The 21,844-nt window shown below is 40.0% G+C and overlaps 1 protein-coding gene across 4 annotated transcripts in view; it reads left to right on the forward strand.

Annotated features, from left to right (window-relative positions):
* MYH11 (myosin heavy chain 11) overlaps nucleotides 1–21,089 on the forward strand; it is a 63,153-nt gene extending 42,064 nt beyond the window's left edge. For 2 of the 4 annotated variants that reach the window (XM_030001512.2, XM_030001513.2), the window contains 27 exons: nucleotides 487–601; nucleotides 1,544–1,737; nucleotides 1,907–2,028; nucleotides 2,144–2,213; nucleotides 2,358–2,518; nucleotides 3,377–3,485; nucleotides 4,388–4,519; nucleotides 4,811–5,017; nucleotides 5,409–5,546; nucleotides 6,171–6,294; nucleotides 6,741–6,912; nucleotides 7,493–7,705; nucleotides 7,853–7,997; nucleotides 8,086–8,292; nucleotides 9,373–9,477; nucleotides 9,579–9,731; nucleotides 10,139–10,387; nucleotides 10,640–10,852; nucleotides 11,550–11,762; nucleotides 12,435–12,596; nucleotides 13,348–13,476; nucleotides 14,032–14,120; nucleotides 14,369–14,492; nucleotides 14,651–14,859; nucleotides 15,422–15,530; nucleotides 16,129–16,301; nucleotides 20,367–21,089. In XM_030001512.2, coding sequence (XP_029857372.1) covers nucleotides 487–601; nucleotides 1,544–1,737; nucleotides 1,907–2,028; nucleotides 2,144–2,213; nucleotides 2,358–2,518; nucleotides 3,377–3,485; nucleotides 4,388–4,519; nucleotides 4,811–5,017; nucleotides 5,409–5,546; nucleotides 6,171–6,294; nucleotides 6,741–6,912; nucleotides 7,493–7,705; nucleotides 7,853–7,997; nucleotides 8,086–8,292; nucleotides 9,373–9,477; nucleotides 9,579–9,731; nucleotides 10,139–10,387; nucleotides 10,640–10,852; nucleotides 11,550–11,762; nucleotides 12,435–12,596; nucleotides 13,348–13,476; nucleotides 14,032–14,120; nucleotides 14,369–14,492; nucleotides 14,651–14,859; nucleotides 15,422–15,530; nucleotides 16,129–16,301; nucleotides 20,367–20,505 — 4,176 coding nt within the window. In that variant the 3' untranslated portion in view covers nucleotides 20,506–21,089. Of the gene's footprint in view, nucleotides 1–486; nucleotides 602–1,543; nucleotides 1,738–1,906; nucleotides 2,029–2,143; nucleotides 2,214–2,357; nucleotides 2,519–3,376; nucleotides 3,486–4,387; nucleotides 4,520–4,810; nucleotides 5,018–5,408; nucleotides 5,547–6,170; nucleotides 6,295–6,740; nucleotides 6,913–7,492; nucleotides 7,706–7,852; nucleotides 7,998–8,085; nucleotides 8,293–9,372; nucleotides 9,478–9,578; nucleotides 9,732–10,138; nucleotides 10,388–10,639; nucleotides 10,853–11,549; nucleotides 11,763–12,434; nucleotides 12,597–13,347; nucleotides 13,477–14,031; nucleotides 14,121–14,368; nucleotides 14,493–14,650; nucleotides 14,860–15,421; nucleotides 15,531–16,128; nucleotides 16,306–17,408; nucleotides 17,441–20,366 lie in introns of those variants that run through there. The other 2 variants (XM_030001514.2, XM_041120104.1) reach the window with 2 other exon arrangements.
* Nucleotides 21,090–21,844: the final 755 nt, after the last annotated feature.

Below are 21,844 nucleotides of genomic sequence, written 5' to 3' on the forward strand. Positions count from 1 at the left end.
ACAGATTGAGCTATTTTGACTTAGGGAATTTTGATTCTTTGATGCCCAAATGGTAAAACAGAAACAGTCTGGTACCTGCATTGATAAGGGATGCCTTTAATTATATAATTGATATAGTAAGTGCTTTAATTACATAACATATGAAATAAGATTTGCAAAACGTTCATCGCTGCACTAAGCTCACATGAGAACAAAAATAACCAGCACTGGGGTTATTGAAAATCCAAGTGATTCGGATTCCTTTCTAGCAAGCAGATTTTTTTTAAAGGCAGGGCAGGTGCCCTGCCATGGATATGTCTGCAAAAAGCTTCTCAGATGCTAGTACATGTAAGAATAAATACTCAACTCAGGTCTCAGCCATAGAAAGCTTTTCACGTTGTTATTATTATTTGTGTGATTTTGTGTTAAGACAGCGCCCTGTGTTCTTAAGACACTCCAGATTTCTTTATCAAACACAGATTTTTGACATAGCACTGTTTCCTGCAGGTTACCTACAATGCAACTGCCTGGCTAACAAAGAACATGGATCCGCTAAATGACAATGTGACTTCTCTCCTGAACCAGTCTTCAGACAAATTTGTAGCAGACCTTTGGAAAGACGGTATGAATTGCAACTCTAAATCAGTAACGTGGTTTAAAGGGAGAAACTTCTACTAGAAGTTTTTGACAGCCATCCCTTGCTGGGAGGACACAAATATGAAAATAATAAGCATAGAACAAACTGAACTAAGAAACAAGAATAATGCGTTCTAAAGACATATTTATGGAAAGCATCATTAGATACTTTCAAACACTATCAAAAAGTTTCCTTATTTAATATTATTCAGCAACAGAATAAGAATTATTCATTACACGGTTATAACGTTGCTGAATATGCGATATTGTAGTCCTCATTTAATACAGGTTATTGTTGGGTTTTTTGTATGACTTAGCTTACACACTCCTCTCCCAGAAGTCCTGTACAGTTCTCTCCAGCGACGTATAATCTCAACTAAACTCCATCAGTAGAATGTCTGTATGGATATAAAACACTTTGGTTTTAAAAAGTTTATATGGATCTGTAACACATATACTACAGTATAAATATTTATTACATAGACATAAATGTGCATGCAAACACAAGCAAGGTGGCTCACAATTATCAAATAACTGAGGGAGATGATTAGCTAGACTTTGAGAACCACTGGGTAACAGATGGGACTCAAGAGATGTTGTTGTTCCTGGTTCTGACACCAACCTACCCAACTGGATATTTTGCAGAAGGACCATCCTTTTTAGAGCAAACATAAAATAAAATATATTCTGTGTACTCAGTTGCTCCTTTCTGTCACTGTTAACAAAGACCCTCATTTTCACGTTTGACAGAAGTTGACTATTCACCCAGAAGGCTCTCCTAGTACTTTTGTTAGTACGCTTCTACTGCATCAAAAATGTATTGGTCCTCTGTGGGAGGCTGCAGTTTAACAATGCCAGTGACAGGTGTAATATGAGTTGAGGACAGTTTATATAAGCAGTTCCATTCATACTTTCTTTTATATTTCAGTGGACCGTATAGTTGGGCTGGACCAGATGGCCAAGATGACTGAAAGCTCACTCCCTAGTGCTTCAAAAACCAAGAAAGGCATGTTCCGTACCGTTGGCCAACTCTATAAGGAGCAGCTGACCAAACTGATGACCACCTTAAGGAATACCAATCCCAACTTTGTCCGCTGTATCATTCCAAATCACGAAAAAAGGGTAAATTTCAAACACTCGATTTTCAGACTCCTGGCACATTATTCATGTTGAGCTGCTCGCTGTACTAGCACATCAGAGAGCTGAATGATGTCTTCAAACATAGATATGGAGCCCATAACATTTTTGTAAATTTCTACTGTGCTAAAAATACTTTCTCTTCCCTTTTCAGGCTGGCAAACTTGATGCCCATTTAGTGCTGGAGCAGTTGCGCTGCAATGGTGTCTTGGAAGGTATTCGTATCTGCCGGCAGGGATTCCCCAACAGGATTGTCTTCCAGGAGTTCCGTCAGCGGTAGGAATCCTTCACTCGGTCTTAACTCTGGGTTTAACAGTGGTATAAGAAATGTTTGTCTGGACAAAATCATCTGATGCGTTTCAACCTCCCTAACATCAACATCTTTTGGCAGATATGAAATTCTTGCTGCAAATGCTATTCCTAAAGGATTTATGGATGGGAAGCAGGCTTGCATACTGATGGTGAGGAAAGCACTTTTGATCCTATTGATAATCCCGTCTATACTTCTTATATAAAAACTGTTGAGAGTGAACAGAAATGAGAGGTATTTTTTAATACCCTAAACCTCAGCACTGGAGTTAACAAATATCTCTGTTTTCCTCCAGATCAAAGCTTTAGAACTTGATCCCAACTTGTACAGAATTGGACAGAGTAAAATTTTCTTCAGAACTGGCGTTCTGGCCCACCTGGAAGAAGAGAGAGACCTGAAGATCACAGATGTCATTATCGCCTTCCAGGCTCAGTGCCGAGGCTACCTAGCAAGAAAGTAAGAATATGTGCTAACAAAAAGAATGTCTTCTGCAGCAGAGTATCTACAGTAGCCTTTAGTTCTCTGTGTAACAAACTGAAGATATCAAGACATTTTATTATTATCTATTATTTGTATTGCATTAGAACTCAACTTGTGTCCAATGAAGGACTTGCTTCCTGCTCAGAAGAGGCTTATTAGTATAAATACAGAGAAGCAATTACATTGTGAGGCTACTTACACCCTCTGTACAGTAAGATCTCTGAGGCAGTGATCCAACATTTAAACACGTGTTTGTACAAGCGACAGAAGGAGCATCCTAGCCTATGACTGGAATCTTACACACTATTACAAGTAGCAGCACCACTGGCATTTGTAAAACATAAAATAAGTTCTTACGCAACTTGGGCATGAAGCACTGATCACCTAGCATGATCTCAGTTAACGTACATCACAAAACTATTAACAATAATGCCCGTTTTCTGCACACTACCAAGGCTTTCAAATTGCTGAGCAAAGAAATTTAAAGATAATAGGTTTCAAGAACTATGATCAATGCAAGTTCTGAGTGCCCATGCACTCTGCAGAGATGTTCGCATCCAGAACCAGATGTATACTTTGTGGTTTGTGCCTACCTATGGGGTGCAAACAGCCAAAAACCAGAAGACTAAAAATACCAGAAAGCTAAACAGAGTTGTCACCTTTCCTCAAGAAAGCACAGGCACTGTTTAAGTGACAAAAGAATTTGTGCCAGACTTCTCAAACCATGTGGCTAATCAGCAGACTTTCATGCCAGTTTCTTTGTTTAATGCGTGTATCTTGCAGACACCTTGTATGCTCAGACTGAACCAATTTGCTTTATGTTTTTAATCGCAGAGCCTTTGCCAAGAGACAGCAACAGCTGACTGCAATGAAGGTTATCCAAAGAAATTGTGCTGCTTACCTGAAGCTGAGGAACTGGCAATGGTGGAGACTGTTCACTAAAGTGAGTGACTGCTATCAGCAAATCTCTCCTCAGCTTTCCAAATGAAATTAAATGCACAAGATACCAAGGTATATCATGTGAGGCACACTCCTTGTTCCAAAGTCCATTGCAGCTGATGGCAAGAGCCTCATTAGCTTCACAAAATTTGGGGTTAGAGATACTCTGAATAGTTATATAATGCCATTAACATTAAAGTTAGTTCTAGCTTGAGAAGAAAAAAAACTAGTTAGGCAGAGATTCGTAAAAGATTTTGCACGTATGGGCTTTTTTTTAATTGCTAAAAATGAAACCATTTCACAGGGGTCGATAATGAGAAGACAGAGTAAAACTGAATTTTGTGAACATGCAGAGTTATGTATCTAGGGGGGACTCAGTAGCTCAGGAGTTCCCTAACTGGGACACTAAACATCATCCTGCTAGGCACTCAAGCCAATCAAGTCCATTTTCCTATTGAAGACGCCTGGGTTTTTTTCAAGAATGGCCTTCAGTTTGGATTCAGAAAACTGTTTGTACTTGCACTGATAGCAACCTCCTCTGCAAACAGAAATAGGCAGTAACACACACCTGCATGTGCACATTGCCTTTCTATGCAGAAGATGTAGCTTTTGTACCTTATCAATGGATGAAAAGAGGCTTGGAGCCATTCCAAAAGTGACGCTATTGGAGGCAGAGGTGCTCACAAGGCTCCAAGAATTAACACAGAGGTGGAAAAGAGCAACACTGCTGAGGCTTGCTGATTTAAAGATGGTTACATCAAGTTTGGCTGGACAGTATTTGTCCACTACCTGAGCTACAACAGACAGTGCTACCATTAGTGGCAGTCAGCCTGGCACCTTTAAGTACCATGCTTCGTAACATAAATACTGATAGAAAACATTCTTAAAAAAACCCTTTATTTTCAGGTGAAACCACTGCTGCAAGTCACCCGCCAAGAGGAAGAAATGCAGGCCAAGGATGAAGAACTACAAAAAACTAAGGAAAGACAACAAAAAGCAGAGAGTGAATTGAAGGAGCTGGAACTGAAACACACACAGGTGACTTACAGCACTGAGCCTCTGGAAAACTCTAGCTGTTCTTTCACCATTTCTAGAAGCTGTTACAATAAAGGTGTCTTTTTTCTTTGTACTCACGATTGTATTCACAGCGATGGTCCAGAACAAAAGTTCAGTGCAGACAAACTCCCAGTTACTTCAGTAGAGGCCTACCGTCCACACAAGAACCTGTGGTAGAGCCGCCTGCCTGTACACTAGGACTATCTAGTAAAAAGGCAGTGTAGGGCAATTTGCAATCCAAGTCTTAACTTCCTATCCATTTTATTTGCGTAGCTTTGTGAAGAGAAGAACCTCCTTCAGGAACAGCTTCAGGCAGAAACTGAACTGTATGCTGAAGCTGAAGAGATGAGAGTCCGTTTAGCTGCTAAGAAACAAGAGCTGGAAGAGATTCTGCATGAGATGGAAGCCAGAATTGAGGAAGAGGAGGAGCGCAGCCAGCAGTTGCAAGCAGAAAAGAAAAAGATGCAACAACAAATGCTGGTAAGGAGGCGTAAGTGACAAATACAGACAATAACTTGTATCTCGCAGAGAAAAAGAGACTGGCAAACCTCACATCTTACGAAAGTGCTTGCTGTGCAGCCCTCTGTAGAATATATGTCTGTGCCACTGACGTAAGAACAATTAATTGATGCTCTTTCCTCCAGTGTTCTCTTCTTCCCCATCTCAATTTTAAATAATCTTTCTAAAAAATTATTTTAACAAATCTTTCCCTCTAAATCACCAAGCATTACAGATTGTCTAGCTTTTAATAAAAACAACAAAGTCTACAACATACCCCACATACAGTGACAAACATTAAGCATTTCCTATAATCTAAGCGGTATTTTATTTCCAAAATTCACATTTTGTGGGTTTCTTTTTCCCCTCAAAGGACCTTGAGGAACAGCTGGAAGAAGAAGAAGCTGCAAGGCAGAAACTGCAACTTGAAAAAGTAACAGCAGATGGCAAGATAAAGAAAATGGAAGATGATATTCTCATAATGGAAGATCAGAATAACAAGCTAACCAAGGTAAGGGTTGTGGGTCCATTTTCTTACTTTGTCAAAACAGTGCAAGAGAGAAAACCTTCTCTTCCACTAGAACAACAGGAATACTCTTGACTATATAATCTCATGGGTGTACAGATTCACCAGATCATCAGTCCAGCCTCTATTGAACAAGCTTCTGATAATTTTTCCATGCTCATTTAAACAATTCAAAATTGTGTAAAACTACTGGTTTTGAGATCTCGTGGTAACTATGTCTTCAAGCAAAATACCCACAGCAATCAAGCACCATCAGTGGAAGACATGTCTTCTTGGCCCCAAGTGGAGTAAATAATCCTCTTGGTTTTCAATTTCAACCAAACTTCACAGTGGAAACTGGAAGTAAGCATGTATTCCAGTACTTTTTGAAAGGGGATGCTCTTCTGAAATGGGCCCTGTACTTCCCAGCCATTAGAGTGAGTACAAGATTTTAATAGCAGCACCACTCCTCAGCTCCTCTGTAATTGACAAATCAAAATGTATCACTATAATCTCAAGAAATACAGCATAAAAAGACAGTACCTTGGACATTTTTAGTTGGCAAAGAGTTGCTTCATGATCACCAATGACAGACACTTTTGTTAACAGAAGTATTTTTTTTTTCTTAAGGAAAGAAAACTCCTTGAGGAAAGAATAAGTGATCTAACAACAAATCTTGCCGAAGAAGAAGAAAAAGCCAAAAATCTTACAAAGCTGAAAAACAAACATGAATCGATGATTTCAGAACTTGAAGGTAACATCAACAAAAGCGGTTTATGTCAGTTTTTCTGCCTTGGCACAAAACAGAAAACCATAAACAGAATCTGGTGAGAACTTCTAAAAAATACGTGGGATGTTTTCCAAATTTCTTATGCTAAAGCCATTTTGTGCGTGAGAATCACCAAAACCCCAGTGTGCATAAATCATCGATACCTATGGTTTTTTACATACAAAAGAGTAGAGGAGAGAAAATTGACAAAAAAATTAATGCTGCTTCTGGAGAAAGATAAATGATTCTTTGGGGTGGCTAGAAATAAGTGATGACAGTAAGGTATTGCACGTTGCTTCAGAAACACAGTGACTCGTAGTTAAATGTACGGCCTCACTGGAGGCCGGAACATTTTTTTGCTGAAGTTCAAGATCAGATTAAGGACTCCTTGCACTGTTGCACTCCCATAACCAAAATCCTTACTTTTTCAGTGCGACTGAAGAAAGAAGAGAAAAGCAGACAAGAACTGGAGAAAGTTAAGAGGAAGTTGGAAGGGGAGTCGAGTGATCTACATGAGCAAATTGCAGAGCTCCAGGCACAAATTGCTGAGCTGAAAGCACAACTAGCCAAGAAGGAGGAAGAGCTGCAGGCTGCTCTAGCCAGGTATTCACTCCTGAATCTGCACACAGGTGGAAAACCCAGGCTGGAACAGGTGTCTCTCCCCTTCCCAGACATTGAGATGCTGCAGCCATCAATCTCATCTCTCAGTTATATCCATCCTGCATGCCTTCCCCATTTTCCAAATTTCCTTTTGCAAAAAATAATTATACTATTGTTTGCCCACAAACACATAATCTTACCTCCAGATAGCAATGAAAATTCCTCTTCCCAATCGCATTGGCAGTGCTGTCAAGTAAAGAATGAAAAGGTAACAACATACTTCATAGGCAAAAGGCAGAAATTACTTAAGAATCTGACCCTGTTCCATTCCAGAGTTTCAGTGGATTTTCTGTATAAATCTAAGAGGGCCAACACTCAATCAAAACTTTTGCTGAATCAGCTGATCAGCACCTCCAGGCATTGTGTCCTGATAAGTTACAGCTGCCAGATCTTTTTTGCATCAGTCCCCGCTCTTTCTTTGGTACTTTCTTGCACAGAACCTATAAACCTTTAATCCCTGTATATCGATTTCCTCAAAGTGAAATTTTTTTTTAATACATAAAATGAAATACTCTCTTTTCAGGCTTGAAGATGAAACTAGTCAGAAGAACAATGCCCTCAAAAAGATCCGTGAATTGGAATCTCACATCTCTGATCTCCAGGAAGACTTAGAGTCCGAGAGAGCTGCAAGAAACAAAGCAGAAAAACAGAAGAGAGACCTAGGTGAAGAGCTGGAGGCTCTTAAGACAGAGCTTGAGGATACTTTGGATACCACAGCCACCCAGCAAGAACTCAGGTATGGAGATGTAGCACATGGGCCAAAAATAAACATCACCAATCTCAGTACAATACTGTGTAGTAACTGTGCAGTAGTGCTATTTTCCCAGTGACTGGAACACTCGTATCTGCTGCTGCTGCTCCATTTATGTGTGTTACCTTCCAGAGCAAAGCGTGAACAGGAGGTCACAGTGCTGAAGAGAGCTCTGGAGGAGGAGACTCGAACTCACGAAGCCCAGGTCCAGGAGATGAGGCAAAAGCACACTCAAGCTGTGGAAGAGCTAACAGAGCAGCTGGAACAATTTAAACGGGTAAACAAAAATCCACCTTACTGAAAACTATCCACTAGATAACATGGCTCCCTTTTATAGATCATCTTTCTTCACTTCATGCTTGTAGGCTAAAGCAAACTTGGATAAGACCAAACAGACACTGGAGAAAGACAACGCTGATCTGGCTACTGAAGTCAGGAGCCTGAATCAGGCCAAGCAAGATGTGGAGCACAAAAAGAAGAAGCTGGAAGTACAGCTGCAAGAGTTACAGTCCAAATACACCGATGGAGAGCGTGTTCGGACAGAACTCAATGAAAAAGTTCATAAGTTACAGGTAGGAAGGAGTTTGACCTTTTGCTGTGACACCTTGAGCTTGAGAAGACCAGTTTATACTGTTCCGTGAGGGTATAACTGGAGGAATCCTGCACCTGTCCACTTCAGCCAAAATGCTGATTTTTTTGTCATCTGTAGGGTTCCTACCTTGAAATCCTACCCCAATTATCACACATTTAAACAATTACAATCACTCTGTCTCATGGAAGTGAGAGCTTTTAGTCTCACCATCGCTCTGTACACTTTGCAGTCTGTAATGCCACCGCTGGTCCAGTGACTGTGCTGCATATATTACAGTTTCTTTCTGTTCATTCATTTTTGGGTGTTGGGGAACATTGATAGGAATGTGGCTTCTGGAAACGGATTAGGCAGCTATTAAACACATAAGTTGTGCTCAGAAAAAATGGCAATGAAAGGAGAATGCTCACTTATCTATGATTTAGTGTCTAGTAAGAAATAACTAAAGATAATTTTAAATGGTGCTTTAGCAGATGTTCTGTGTCCAGCAATACTAATCAAGCTTATTGTTACAACTTTGTTCAAAGCAGCAATAAACTTTTCTTTATTATTTTAAGTTAAACCACGACAGTGGATAAATAAGAAAATATAATCAAAATGCATCAACTTCTGTCAAACTTGGGAAGAGGAAGGAAAATCCAAAAAAATCCCCATTCCCCTTTGCAATTCATTGAAAGGAACATACTAGTATTGCCTTATGAATATGACTAGGTTTTGATATATAGTAATAAAATACTAAGGTAAACTAGACAAAAATGGCATTAGACCTTGGGGGTCTTAATACACAGGTCACAAAGATGACACATGCAGAAACTGCAGAGTTTGTGTGTAGGATTTAGTTCCACAGGACCTAAATCCCACATATTGTCCAGCAAAATTATGGCAAAATTGTGAATTCCAGTTAAGATAGAAACACTGTTGGTGCTTGAGGTGACCCAGAAGCACAGGAGCAGATTCAGATCCTGTTCAAATTTAAGATTTCAATCTAGAACAAACAAAAGTTTGTAGTAAGATTCTGAAGTTGTGCAAAATAACCGAGTTTATTCACTGTGGTGTCTCATAGGTTGAGGTTGAAAATGTTACTGGTTTGCTCAATGAAGCAGAAAGCAAGACAATCAAATTGACCAAAGACGTTGCAACCTTAGGATCTCAGCTACAAGATACACAGGTAAACTTCCATCCAGGAACAGCTCATCTACAATATTTATAAAATGCACATAAAAAGACCTAAACTAATGACTGTATTGCTGATTGATGTGGTGACTGTAGGAGCTGCTTCAGGAAGAAACGCGGCAGAAGCTAAACGTGTCTACCAAGCTTCGTCAGTTGGAGGATGAGAAGAACAGCTTGCAAGAGCAGTTGGATGAAGAATTAGAAGCAAAACAAAATCTGGAGAGACATATTTCAACACTGACGATACAGGTATCGGTGCCATAGCTAAATCACTAGCCCATCACTGAGAGTTTGTCAGTAATTCCAGAGGTTTCAGACCTGTAGAACTATCCTGGCACAGCACATGGACCTTCAGGGAACAAGTGCTGTTAGCCCAGATGGCATCAGTGAAGCTCCACAATGGAGCCAGCAGTCTCCCTCTTCTTTGAAGCGTGATGTCTAGGACAGGTACAAATGCAAGTTAGCTCCCAAGACAGTCTTGCATACTAGGCTTGTCTGCCTCATTTTATGAGGCCTGGGTGATGGGTAACTGGTCATTAGCTTCACGTGGGTGAAATTAGATAAGATTTCTGGGTCTTGATTGTCTCCTGGCCACCTTCTCTGCCAAGCTTTGTTGTCACTGCTATAAAGATTTGTCCTATGAATTCAAATTTCAGCTCTCTGACTCTAAGAAGAAGCTACAGGAATATTCCAGCACAATAGAAACCATGGAAGAAGGCAAAAAGAGACTCCAGAAGGAAATTGAAAGTCTCACACAACAGTTTGAGGAAAAGGCTGCTTCTTACGACAAACTGGAAAAAACCAAGAACAGACTCCAGCAGGAGCTGGATGACCTGGTGGTGGACTTAGACAACCAGCGTCAGCTGGTCTCCAACCTGGAGAAGAAACAGAAGAAATTTGATCAGGTATGGATTTAAGATTCTCCCTTGCTCTGTTATAACCTAACTTCTCTGGAACTCACAGAGATTCCACTGGTTTAGTGAAAGATAAAGCAGGGACAAAAAATAAACTAAAATTTAATTACACATGCACTGGTTAATTTTGTATTTATATAACTTTATCAAAAGGCAGAGATTTTTCTTGTCAACTGACAAGACAGTTGCAATAGAAAAACCCTATTACTAGTGACTTCCTGTATTAACACTACCTTTTTACAGATGCTAGCTGAAGAGAAAAGCATCTCATCAAAATATGCAGATGAAAGGGACAGAGCAGAAGCTGAAGCTAGAGAAAAAGAAACAAAGGCTTTGTCATTGGCCCGAGCCCTTGAAGAGGCTTTGGAAGCCAAAGAAGAACTGGAGAGAATGAACAAAATGTTGAAAGCTGAAATGGAAGATCTTGTTAGCTCCAAAGACGATGTTGGCAAGAATGTAAGTTTTGGGCTTAGAAAATTTCCACAGCAATAACTTAAGATAGCAGCTAACAAACAGATCATTGTTTTCAGTGTGGGAAATTCTCTGTAGCACACAAATCCATTCAGCAAGATCAGGTATTTCACACAGAATTCAAAGGTTGTTCCATTTGTGCCCAAACTTTCCAAAGACTTGGCAAAGTAACTGTAAGCCATCTTTATTTTTAACAACTTCAAGCATGAAAGAGATTCTTATTGATTTCTAAAACTGAGAAACCATTAAAGAAATTCCAAATAATTTACTAGTTTATTAAGCAGCTTTGAAGTTGTAAACTCTGGAAATCTGATTTTATTAGTTACATTTGACTTTGCCACCAACCTAACATTTACTTGTATAGCTGCAGCAAATTTACACTGATGCCAACCACTTCTTTTATTACAGTGATATGATAATATTACTTCTAATACTAAATAAATTAAATTTTGATACTTGACTAGATTAAAAATGAAAGTTGGGATAAAGACAATCTCAGGTTATTTTAAGACAGATTTGCAAGTGTACGAAAATTGCTAATTTACCATTTTCAGTGCAAATAGTTCATTCATTGTCCACAGCTGGTATTTTCAAATGTGGCCTATACTGCAGGTAGACTGTGTTTAACTAGAATTATTTTTATTTCTTATAACAAGACTATTAAATTCTCATTGCTTGAAAGGTCCACGAATTGGAGAAATCTAAACGGACCCTTGAACAGCAAGTAGAAGAGATGAAGACACAATTAGAAGAGCTAGAGGATGAGCTACAGGCTGCTGAAGATGCCAAACTCAGGTTGGAGGTTAATATGCAGGCCCTGAAAGGCCAGTTTGAAAGAGATTTACAAGCCAGAGATGAACAGAATGAAGAGAAGAGAAGACAACTCCTTAAACAGGTGCCATTCTCTATTATTGCCTTTGTAGATACCTAACCAAGACCATTTGAAAGTCCCCAGCCTCATGACTCTATTAAAAGTACCTTACTATAATGAGAAGAAAATATTATATTGCCTTGTGCTTGGCAAACTTAAAAAAAAAAAAAAAAAAAAGAAGTAGGTAATTGTACTGAAAAAGGCACAAAACTGCATAACAGGTTTTTTCCTGTTTAAGTAGCAGGTGCACAACTGCCAACAGATGTAGCAATTTAACACTACAACCAATATAGTATAAAACATTAATTGTTATTTCTGACACAGAAGAACCTTCCCTATATTCTCAGTGCAAGTGAAAAAAGACAGCTTCTAATATATCTGCCTTCCCCAGGTACACTGAGTGGATACAAAAGCATTGGAAATGAAAACAGACAAGACACAGCCTATTTGTATACAAGTGTTGTGACAGCAAGGACAGCTGCTGTAATATACGTATTTCCATCAGTACAGAACCCAAATGGCTGACTCCTTTCAAGAATCTTTAATTTTTGGACAAAATGGAAATCTATTTTAACTGCCAGGAAAATCACACTTAATAGAGATATGGGGGGCTGTATACCTTATTCAGACACACACAGAGTGTTTAAGAGTGCTCAAGGACTTTCCTAAACTTAAGTTGTTTTCTTTAATGATCAGCTCCATGAATATGAAACGGAACTGGAAGATGAGCGGAAGCAACGTGCCCTGGCAGCTGCAGCCAAAAAGAAGCTAGAGATTGATGTTAAAGACCTAGAAAGCCAAGCTGATTCTGCTAATAAAGCTCGGGAAGAAGCCATCAAACAACTTCGCAAATTACAGGTGTGTAGTCCCACAAATATCGTTTTTCCCACTGCTGTCTTTTTTACAGCCACCATATGAAAGTTAGGTGACATCTGTGAACTTGATACCCATTACAGATGATTGGTTAGAGGGGGAGTTTTAACTAGACTCCCAGATTCAAGTATCTGTACTGTAATGCTCAGTTTGAATGACAATGGAAAACTTCACATGGCAAATGATGAAAATCTTAAATGTCATCATTACAGAGAGCTTCCAAAACTCCCTGGCCAACACTCATCTGCTATTGGCTTTACCCGCATGAAGGAAAACACAGATTCCCACATAAAGGGCTACAGGATAAAATCTATTACAGGGCTTCAATCCTGGTTCAAACACTTGCCTCAAAAGCATGAAAGACTGTTCTGAAGTAATTTTGTCTCTGAATTAGCATTTTCCTGTTTATACTGTAAGTCTCCATATCAACTGTTCTGTCATATGCTGACAGCTAAATAACAAAAAGGGATGTATCGGAAAGATTAAGACTGCAATATTCAGAGAAATATGGATAATAGGCATTACAAAAACTGCAGTGTGCAAGTGGAAGCATCGCTCTTCTTAGAATAGCATTTCAGACCTTTCCAACATGTGCTAGCTGATCTCTCCAGAAAATGTAATTTAAGCAGGCATTATGATTATGTAAATGTGTATGTGTTCTTTTCTGTTCAAATTTCTTTCTACTGAAATTGTAATAAAGCCAGACAAAAATACATCCGTTATTCTTTTCAATAAGGCTCAGATGAAGGACTACCAACGAGAGCTGGATGATGCACGGGCTGCCAGAGAAGAAATATTTGCTACAGCCAGAGAAAATGAGAAGAAAGCAAAGGGCCTGGAAGCAGAACTCATCCAGCTTCAAGAGGTAAAGTGGGAAACTTAGAGCAGACTACACATGACCTTCAGTAGCAAAACAGAACTGCAACGAAATCATATAATAGCTATCAGGGATGGAAAGCTATAAGCAGCAGTTGTAACGAGTTCCACGTGCTCCATGCACTCCACTAAAGTTGTTGGATCTACATCTGAGCATAGCCAGATTAAGCTGAAAAAACAATCACCTTGGAGGAAGGCACAGTTCACCAGTCTTAAAGGGAAATGAACTGTATAATCCAACATAAATTGTTTTCAATAGCTATAAATTCTTGAAGTCTTGTTAGTTCTTTTATTCCTACGCGCATGAAATGGCAATCTTGTGACTAAAACCAATAAAATAGAAACCAGCTGACAGGCTGGATAAAGTATATTTCATTGTACTTCCATAGGATTTATGATATGACAAGAATTCATTCTGTTAACAAGACAACACATCTTATACCAGTTTTAGAAAGTTTACTGTCCTGTGTATCATGCTATAACTATTTGTCTGAACATTTACTTCCTCATTTCTTTACTGTGCTGCCTTTTCCTGTTCTCCTAGGATCTGGCTGCTGCAGAGAGAGCTCGCAAACAAGCAGATCTGGAGAAAGAAGAGATGGCAGAAGAACTTGCAAGCGCTACTTCTGGAAGGTAGGAATAGACTGGATTACTCACAAGGCTGTAAACATGCTGCTGAACATTGCATGGCTGCCAAAAGAAGTTATGTTCTTCTCCCAACAGCCATCTGGTCTTGACAACACAACACGCACACACATGACTGGTTTCATTGAAACACCTAGTTCTCTTTTCTTTATGAATTATTGGCAGTTCATAATAGTTTCAGACACATTCAACTTGTCAAAGCCATAACTACACACATATTAAATTTAAACTTACAGGACAAGCCTTCAGGATGAGAAACGGCGCCTGGAGGCAAGAATCGCGCAACTGGAGGAAGAGCTTGAAGAGGAGCAAAGCAATATAGAAGCAATGGGTGATCGCATGAGGAAAGCAGTACAGCAGGTAAAGCTCATTTCAGCACAACACCTTCTGTTTGTATTCCAGCAAAAGCTATTTGTGGTTCTGAATAATTATTTGGAGAGTTGCCACCCCAAATTGCTACCTGTCATTTCTTTGAAAGCATGCACCATTTTTGACAACATCCATTCTCACCCTTGCAGGCAGAGCAGCTGAACAATGAGCTGGCAACAGAGCGCTCAACTGCACAGAAGAACGAAAATGCTCGGCAGCAACTGGAGAGACAGAACAAAGAGCTGAAGAGTAAGCTGCAAGAGATGGAGGGAGCTGTGAAGTCCAAATTCAAAACTACAATTGCTGCTCTGGAGGCCAAAATTGCTTCTCTTGAAGAGCAATTGGAACAGGAAGCCAGGTACTGGTCTCCCAGAGGGCACAGCTGTCCATTTATTGTTCCAGATAATGAGACAGAAAGTAAACAAAGGCATACAGGATTTGTGTCATCAGGCTCTCAGTGCCATTAAGGCTTGGTAAAGTCTCTCCCTTACTTAACATTTCTTAGACATATCGCCAGTAACTGGAGTTGTTACAGGTTCTGATTAAGAATTATTTTATTGCTGAAAAGTTCTACTGGTATCAAAGGCAAGGATCTGCTCCCTTACATTTTACAGTAACTGCCCTATGACCCTATCAGGTTAATTGCCATGACACATTGTGCCATTTGTAGAACTATTTCTTCAGAAAATCACCTTGTGTTTTAGAACAGATCTCCTGGAGCACCTCGAGCATACAGCAAAGACACATACTTGTTTTGATCAGAAGAACATGATCTTTAAATTTTGCTTAGAATTCATCTGTTAAATTCAGTAAGGCCTTTAACATATGGGTCCTTGGTGTCAGTTTCATGAGCAACATGCCTGAGGCAGGTGAAGACTACAGACCTTCCACATCACCAAATGTTGCACTGTCACTTGCAGAGAGAAGCAGGCTGCAGCCAAGACTTTGCGCCAGAAGGACAAGAAGCTGAAGGATGCATTGCTGCAGGTGGAGGATGAGAGAAAGCAAGCAGAGCAGTACAAAGATCAGGTATCAGACTGTCATGAGGGTCTTAGTCTGGGGCACAGGAATTTTCAGGTTTTACCCTAAGAAAGAAAGATTTCATGTTCTGCCTCAAAGAAATATCCCTCTAGAAAGCAGACTGTCTGCTTGGATTCGATGCTGGGAGAGCTATACAGCCCTTTGCTAAAAGACAGGACAATATAATTATTCTTCCATGCTGAGTCAAGTGCCAAAGCACTAGTCCTTGTCAATCAGTCAGCTGCAACAGTCTGACTGCACAGTGATATATAGGACTGTGCACAACATCTTTATTGCTATATGAATGGAGATGATGAACACATTCTGTTTTAAAATTTTAGCTTTACCTAATGCACACCAACCTCCAAGCTAGAAAAGCAGAGGTAGGACCGTGCAGCAAAAGAAGCAACAAGGTAGTGTCGGAATACACTATCTATCAGCAAAACGAACTCCCACAAAGCAAAGTTATTTTTATATTTTTTAGATTTTAAGCTTCTAACTTTGATTCAGGCCATGTTTCAGTAAAATTCTCAAGAGAAGTATGAAATTAAAATAAGGACTGTAAAGCTGTTTTGAATTAAAGCATTACTCTAAAATTTCCCTTTAGGCCGAGAAGGGCAACACACGACTCAAGCAACTGAAAAGGCAGCTGGAGGAGGCTGAGGAAGAGTCTCAGCGTATCAATGCAAACCGCAGGAAGCTGCAGAGAGAGCTGGATGAAGCTACTGAAAGTAACGAAGCCCTGGGCCGTGAGGTTGCAGCACTGAAGAGCAAGCTCAGGTAGAACGCCCTTGTTTGTTCCCACTCATTGACAGCCTTGAAATTTAGAACTCAACTACAGAAGCGAAAAAAAAATCTGTTCAAGTGAAGAACAGACACTGATAATGCTGCAAAGTTATTCACTCCTTGAATTAGCTTGGCAGGTACAACAAAAGGGCAAGGTCAGAAGGTGAAGTGCATTTCATAGACTGCAGCAGTCTCAGGATTTCAGCTGTGAGATGAACAACTGTGATAACATGGCACAAGCCTTACACTTTCTAATCAAAACGCCTGTTGGCTTAAATAGGAAGAGAATTAGGCTTGGCTGCTTTTAAAAACACCCCTTATATAATGACTGTATCTCTTTGTACAGAAGCAGTCACAAAATGCTTGTTCTTTTCACACTTTCACACATGCACAACTCGCACACAATGACCGTAAACAGTCTCAAGCAACATCACAGGTGGCAAAAGGCAAGGCACATTACATGACTCTACCCCAAAAGTCTCTTTGGACTTCAGCACAAAGGGATTCAGTGTCATCAGACCAAGGAAAAGATCAAAATGTCCCTTTGCATTTTCTTGTTAAAACTGACTGGGAAAAAAGATAAATCTGTGATCAGTCAGCTACATACCTGAGTTCTCCTGCACTCACTGGGTTTGAAAACACCAACTTGCTGAAATAAAGAGGCTGACTTGAATTATAAGGAAATTGTTCTATCTGCATCATCACACCACAAAACTTTGCTTTCTACCTAAAACCAACAGTATTTCAGATGAAAGCAAAGCATCTGCCTAGTTGTGTTCTTGAAGCAGTTTGCCAGTGTGTTTACTGGCAACATGCATGAACCTTCAGATGTGGATTTACTTCAAAGTGAAGAGTTAAGGATGCAGTAGCCTTTTCCATTAGCACCATCTTCGTTGGGGCATGCTCCTGGCTGCTTTACAAAGGAGTGGCTGTGTCCAGCCCTTTTTACATAGAATAGCATAAGACTGATTTTTGTTTTATCTAACTGTAATATAATGGGCTGTAATGTACTTTGTTTAATTACTTAAAAGTAATCTACCTACCTCTGATCATGACCATGTGCTTAGTATAACTGCCCGGGACTCTTTCTCTCTGTTTCAGAGGGACACAGGAACCTTCGCATGACTAAGCAGGTACCATGCCTTCAACTTTGCAGCTAGCTTGTGTCGCACAAATTTCCATTTTCTTCGGCCCAAGTAAAAATTATGTGAGGTTTCTGCAAACTGTGAAGGCTTGGATATCTTGGCATTAATCTATTTTATCAAAAGAGACAAATATTACAATAATCTAGCTACCATTAGCTGTTCATCAGTGATACATCTTTCTTACAAGTAGGTTATGTACTGATGTAGACTTACCAATGTTGCATTCTCACGAGTTCTACCAACAGAGTACCTAATAAAGTACTGACTTTTTCTGCATGAAAATTGTCTTTTTTGCACCTCATCTTTGTGCACAGCCACAAGGATTAAACTTTTTCAAATGAAATACACCATTGATTAGTAAAATTGATTAAAAGGACTAATGAATATGAAGCGTCACAGCATGTCATTAGAATTTCACAGTATTTGTTACACATTGTAATGTTGACTCTAAGGTAAGATCCCATCTAACTCACCTGAGATTTGGGAAGATCTTACTTGCATGTGATTTATCACACTTACACCACACAATCACAGACAAAAGAGAAAGTCTTGCCTTTCATTACATAGCACTCTGGGCCTGTATTGCTTACAAATAGCTATTACTAAGGCTTTTAGAGACATTTTGCAGACATTACGTTGCTTGTCTACCGTTATTAAAATGTAAAGCACGGTCACAGAAATTAATATTGACCCTGTAACCTAGCACAGGATTATACTATACTTACCACTTATTCTCTGGAGATAGGAATAATACCTGCTGTTGCAAAAATTAAAGAGCTACTGCCTTGTAATATTTGTATATCTTCTCTTTTACATATGCTGGATTTTGCTGGGAATACACAAATATTTAAAGACGATGTCTTGTCCTTGCATGTGCCTTTCAGTCAGCCTAATATTTCCAGTCAGGCTGTTATTCAAGCACTGCTCCAGTAGCACTTGTTCAAAGGTAGATAAAATACAGAGATGCTAAGCAAACACTAATGCTTAAGGCTTGTCTCAACTATACACGTTATTCTAAAGGTACTGATACAAATGACCACATGAATATTATCAAACCCATAAGCCTGTTTAAGAGGAACAAATATAAACAAAAAGTGTTTATCCAGAGGACCAATACCAGTTTAAAGAAGTATGAAGTTTATGCATACTGCAACAGCTTATGTTAATGAGTAGTGAATGTGTGGTAGGGAGTTCACTTCTTTGTAGCCAAAACCGTACTGCACAATTTGGTTAGACTCTCGCTGCTACTCCCTACCATTCCCATGTTCTCTTATAGCACTTCAGTGAATTACTGCATCATAAAGAGATTTATCTTACAAATGACTCGCAATTGAGTCCAAATAGCAGGAGTCCAAGGGGGTAGAAAGCTCTTCCTTTAGTGACAAGAATTAATGAATTTACTGACCTAACTAGAACTTTTTTGTTGAACTGTAATAACAAATATCTGCTATCCTAAAATAGTAGACACTGCTGTTAAGACTCTGTCAAGCACATGCCAGGGTAGAAATGACATACCCTTGTGTTCAATACATGCCATTGGCACCAGAACAACTAAGGTTAACTAACAGCTGATCTTAAATGAAGCTTTATTATCCAGCTAATTGCTTGCTCACACTGAAGTTTAAAGGCAGAATTGTGGAAAACAGACTACATGTCACATTTCTACCTTGGAAACACAGATTTGTGCCTCTGAAATAAGTTAGTCCAGCCAATGTTCCACCCGCTTCCCTTGTACGGAAGATTGAACTTTGGGCTTAAATAGCTGCTTCAGGAAGGACAACACCGGCTTAGTCTTTTGCAAGGACAAGACAAGCCTTTAAATATTTATGCATGATTGCTGTACCCAAAAGTGCAGTCAGATGTATTTAACACCAAATTAGTCATTTTGGCACAACATTCAGTGATCATGAATTTATTTTATTGCTTATGTCTGTGGTCTCAAGCCTTTACAAAGGTTTGCTTAATGAGGGGCAAGTGAGAGGCCATGTTACAAAACTTAAGCGTTTTGTAGCACAGTAGCAATGGAGGCCAAGAAGAGACAAACCCATCTTCTGTCTCACTTGTTCACACCTCCCCAAAAAATTAACCTTGAGGACCAAAGTGTCCCTGCCTTGGGCTGTGGCTCTGAAACATATGGGGATGGGAGGGAGATGGGAGAGGAAAAGGGGGTAAGATGGGAAAAAGCATTTTATGTAAGCTCTTCTGCAAGACACTTGCACTGTTAAGTGTCAGCACCTGAGTTGCAACACAGTTCCAAAGCAGTGATGGTTTCCTCTCTCCACGGGGAAAGAGATTGGAGCTACTCACAACCTCAGATGCCACACACATCAAAGCAGCTGTGGTACTCTGACCAACACAGCCTTTGTAGAGGGGGACTGTGGGCTCAAAAATGCCTGCTGATATCCACAGCACTGCTCCAGTCCCAGGTCTCATGGGCCTTCAGTACCTGGTGGGCTTATCCAGACTGCAGGTCAGAAATTCAGCACAAGCTCGTGCTCTCTCTCCTTGCTCTTCTAAAGGGACAGGAAGGACACTCCCCTGCTGTTGTGGGTACAAGCCACCCCCTTTCCCATTCCTTCCAAGCACAACCAGTTCCAGTCCCCATAGAGGAGAACAGTGAAATGAAGGGAAGAGGGGGTGGGGGTGGGGTAGATGAGACTATTCAGAGGAGAATTTTAAGCACAAGAACAGGAATCCCATCACAGTTCCAAGCAACTGGGAGTCTCAACCTGTCCACAAATTACTCTTATATGCTACAGAACAGAAAGTTGTATTAGAGGCCCATAGCTCTTGGCTGTTCTGCATTTAAATACATAAGCCCCACAGGTACTGTTAAAAAACTCTATACTTATTTGTGAGGACTGCAAATGACCTAACACCTGATTTTTTTTTTTTTTTTTTTTCCTTACTACAGGAGGGGAAATGAGCCAGCATCTTTTGTCCCACCCCGTAGATCTGGAGGCAGAAGAGTAATTGAGAACGCAACAGAAGGAGGTGATGAAGAAATGGATGCAAGAGATGGAGATTTCAATGGAACAAAAGCCAGTGAATAAACACGCTTAAAAAATTGCACTGCAGCAAGGGAGGGAGAACGATATTTAGCACTGTATAAGTCTACTCTTAGTGTCAAGGTCACATACACCCACTCCTCTGACAATGATAAAAGCACAACTGCCTTGTCTCCAACGTATAGATTGATGTTAAAAGTACTCCAAAACTTATTTTACCATGAAGTGTATTTGAAAAGGTGGAGTTTTTTTAACACTCAGAGTGTTAAAAGACACTTCGAGAATCTTACAGAAAGTGAGTTCTAGTAGCTCAGATGATTTAAATCCCAGTGAACTATAGTTTACACAGGATTTGGGAGACTGTTGCGGGGGGGGGGGGGGGGTGGGAGGGACGGGTGCAAAGGCATTGGTCAGTTATTCTTTTCTTAAACTTTCATTGTCTTGAGTATTCGATTAATATAGGGTTTTTTCCTGGTTACTACACCCTTGATGCACCGTTCACAAGGTGGAAGTGCCTTTTTAATCACTTACTGAAAAATAAAATATCATTTGTTCAAATTAAGTCAACTGTTACAGTTTTATATGCACTGTGGATGTGCTTACACACTAATAAAGGGCTATAAAAACTACTCCAGTATTCTTGTGTACAGGTGTCACTTGGGTGCAATACAGCATGCTTGAAGGGAATGGCGGATGCAGTAGAGCTTCTTTCCAACTCAAATACTTTTTAGAAAGGGTCATCTGTAATCATTAGAACAAAAACCTGGTTTTCTCCTAAGCAATTGCTTTTGAAGGAATAAGAAGAAGTATGTACACTGAACTGAATGTAAAATGACATGAAGTACTTGGGACAGGTTTGATTACCTCATGGACACACGGAGCTAAATAAGGTGCCCTAGGATGTATCCAAGGGCTGACAGACATGACACAGGACCTGCAGGAGACTTGCAGCATTCTGGTGCAGCAGCTGAAAAGCAGGCAGGGCCCTAAGTGTCTGTCTTTAGGCAACTGAACCCACCCTTGAAGTGTAGGCATATTTCCAACTAAAGGAGGCTGAAAACAATTAGAAACAGCAGCCCACACTGAATGCAGTTATCCAAACCAAGCTATTCTGCATTAAGGGATCAGTAGAGAGCCATGCACAGCAAAGCCAGGGGTAGAATTACTCTAAATGGAGTACAGAGAGCTTACTCAATGTCTTACATTGCACAGCAAGTGAATCTTAAGCAGTGTGACTACAGGGAGAGCAAATCATGCAAAAACCATCCACCTTGACAGCTAATGCAATCATCTTCTAAATCTAAGCATTGTTCCAGAAGGCAAAGAGATCATGAACTGGAGATTCAGACCAGGCAACGTTTAGCCAGCAGAATTAGGGCCCAAA

The sequence above is a fragment of the Aquila chrysaetos genome, chromosome 25 (assembly GCF_900496995.4).
Source record: "Aquila chrysaetos chrysaetos chromosome 25, bAquChr1.4, whole genome shotgun sequence".
Classification (NCBI taxonomy): Eukaryota; Metazoa; Chordata; class Aves; order Accipitriformes; family Accipitridae; genus Aquila; species Aquila chrysaetos.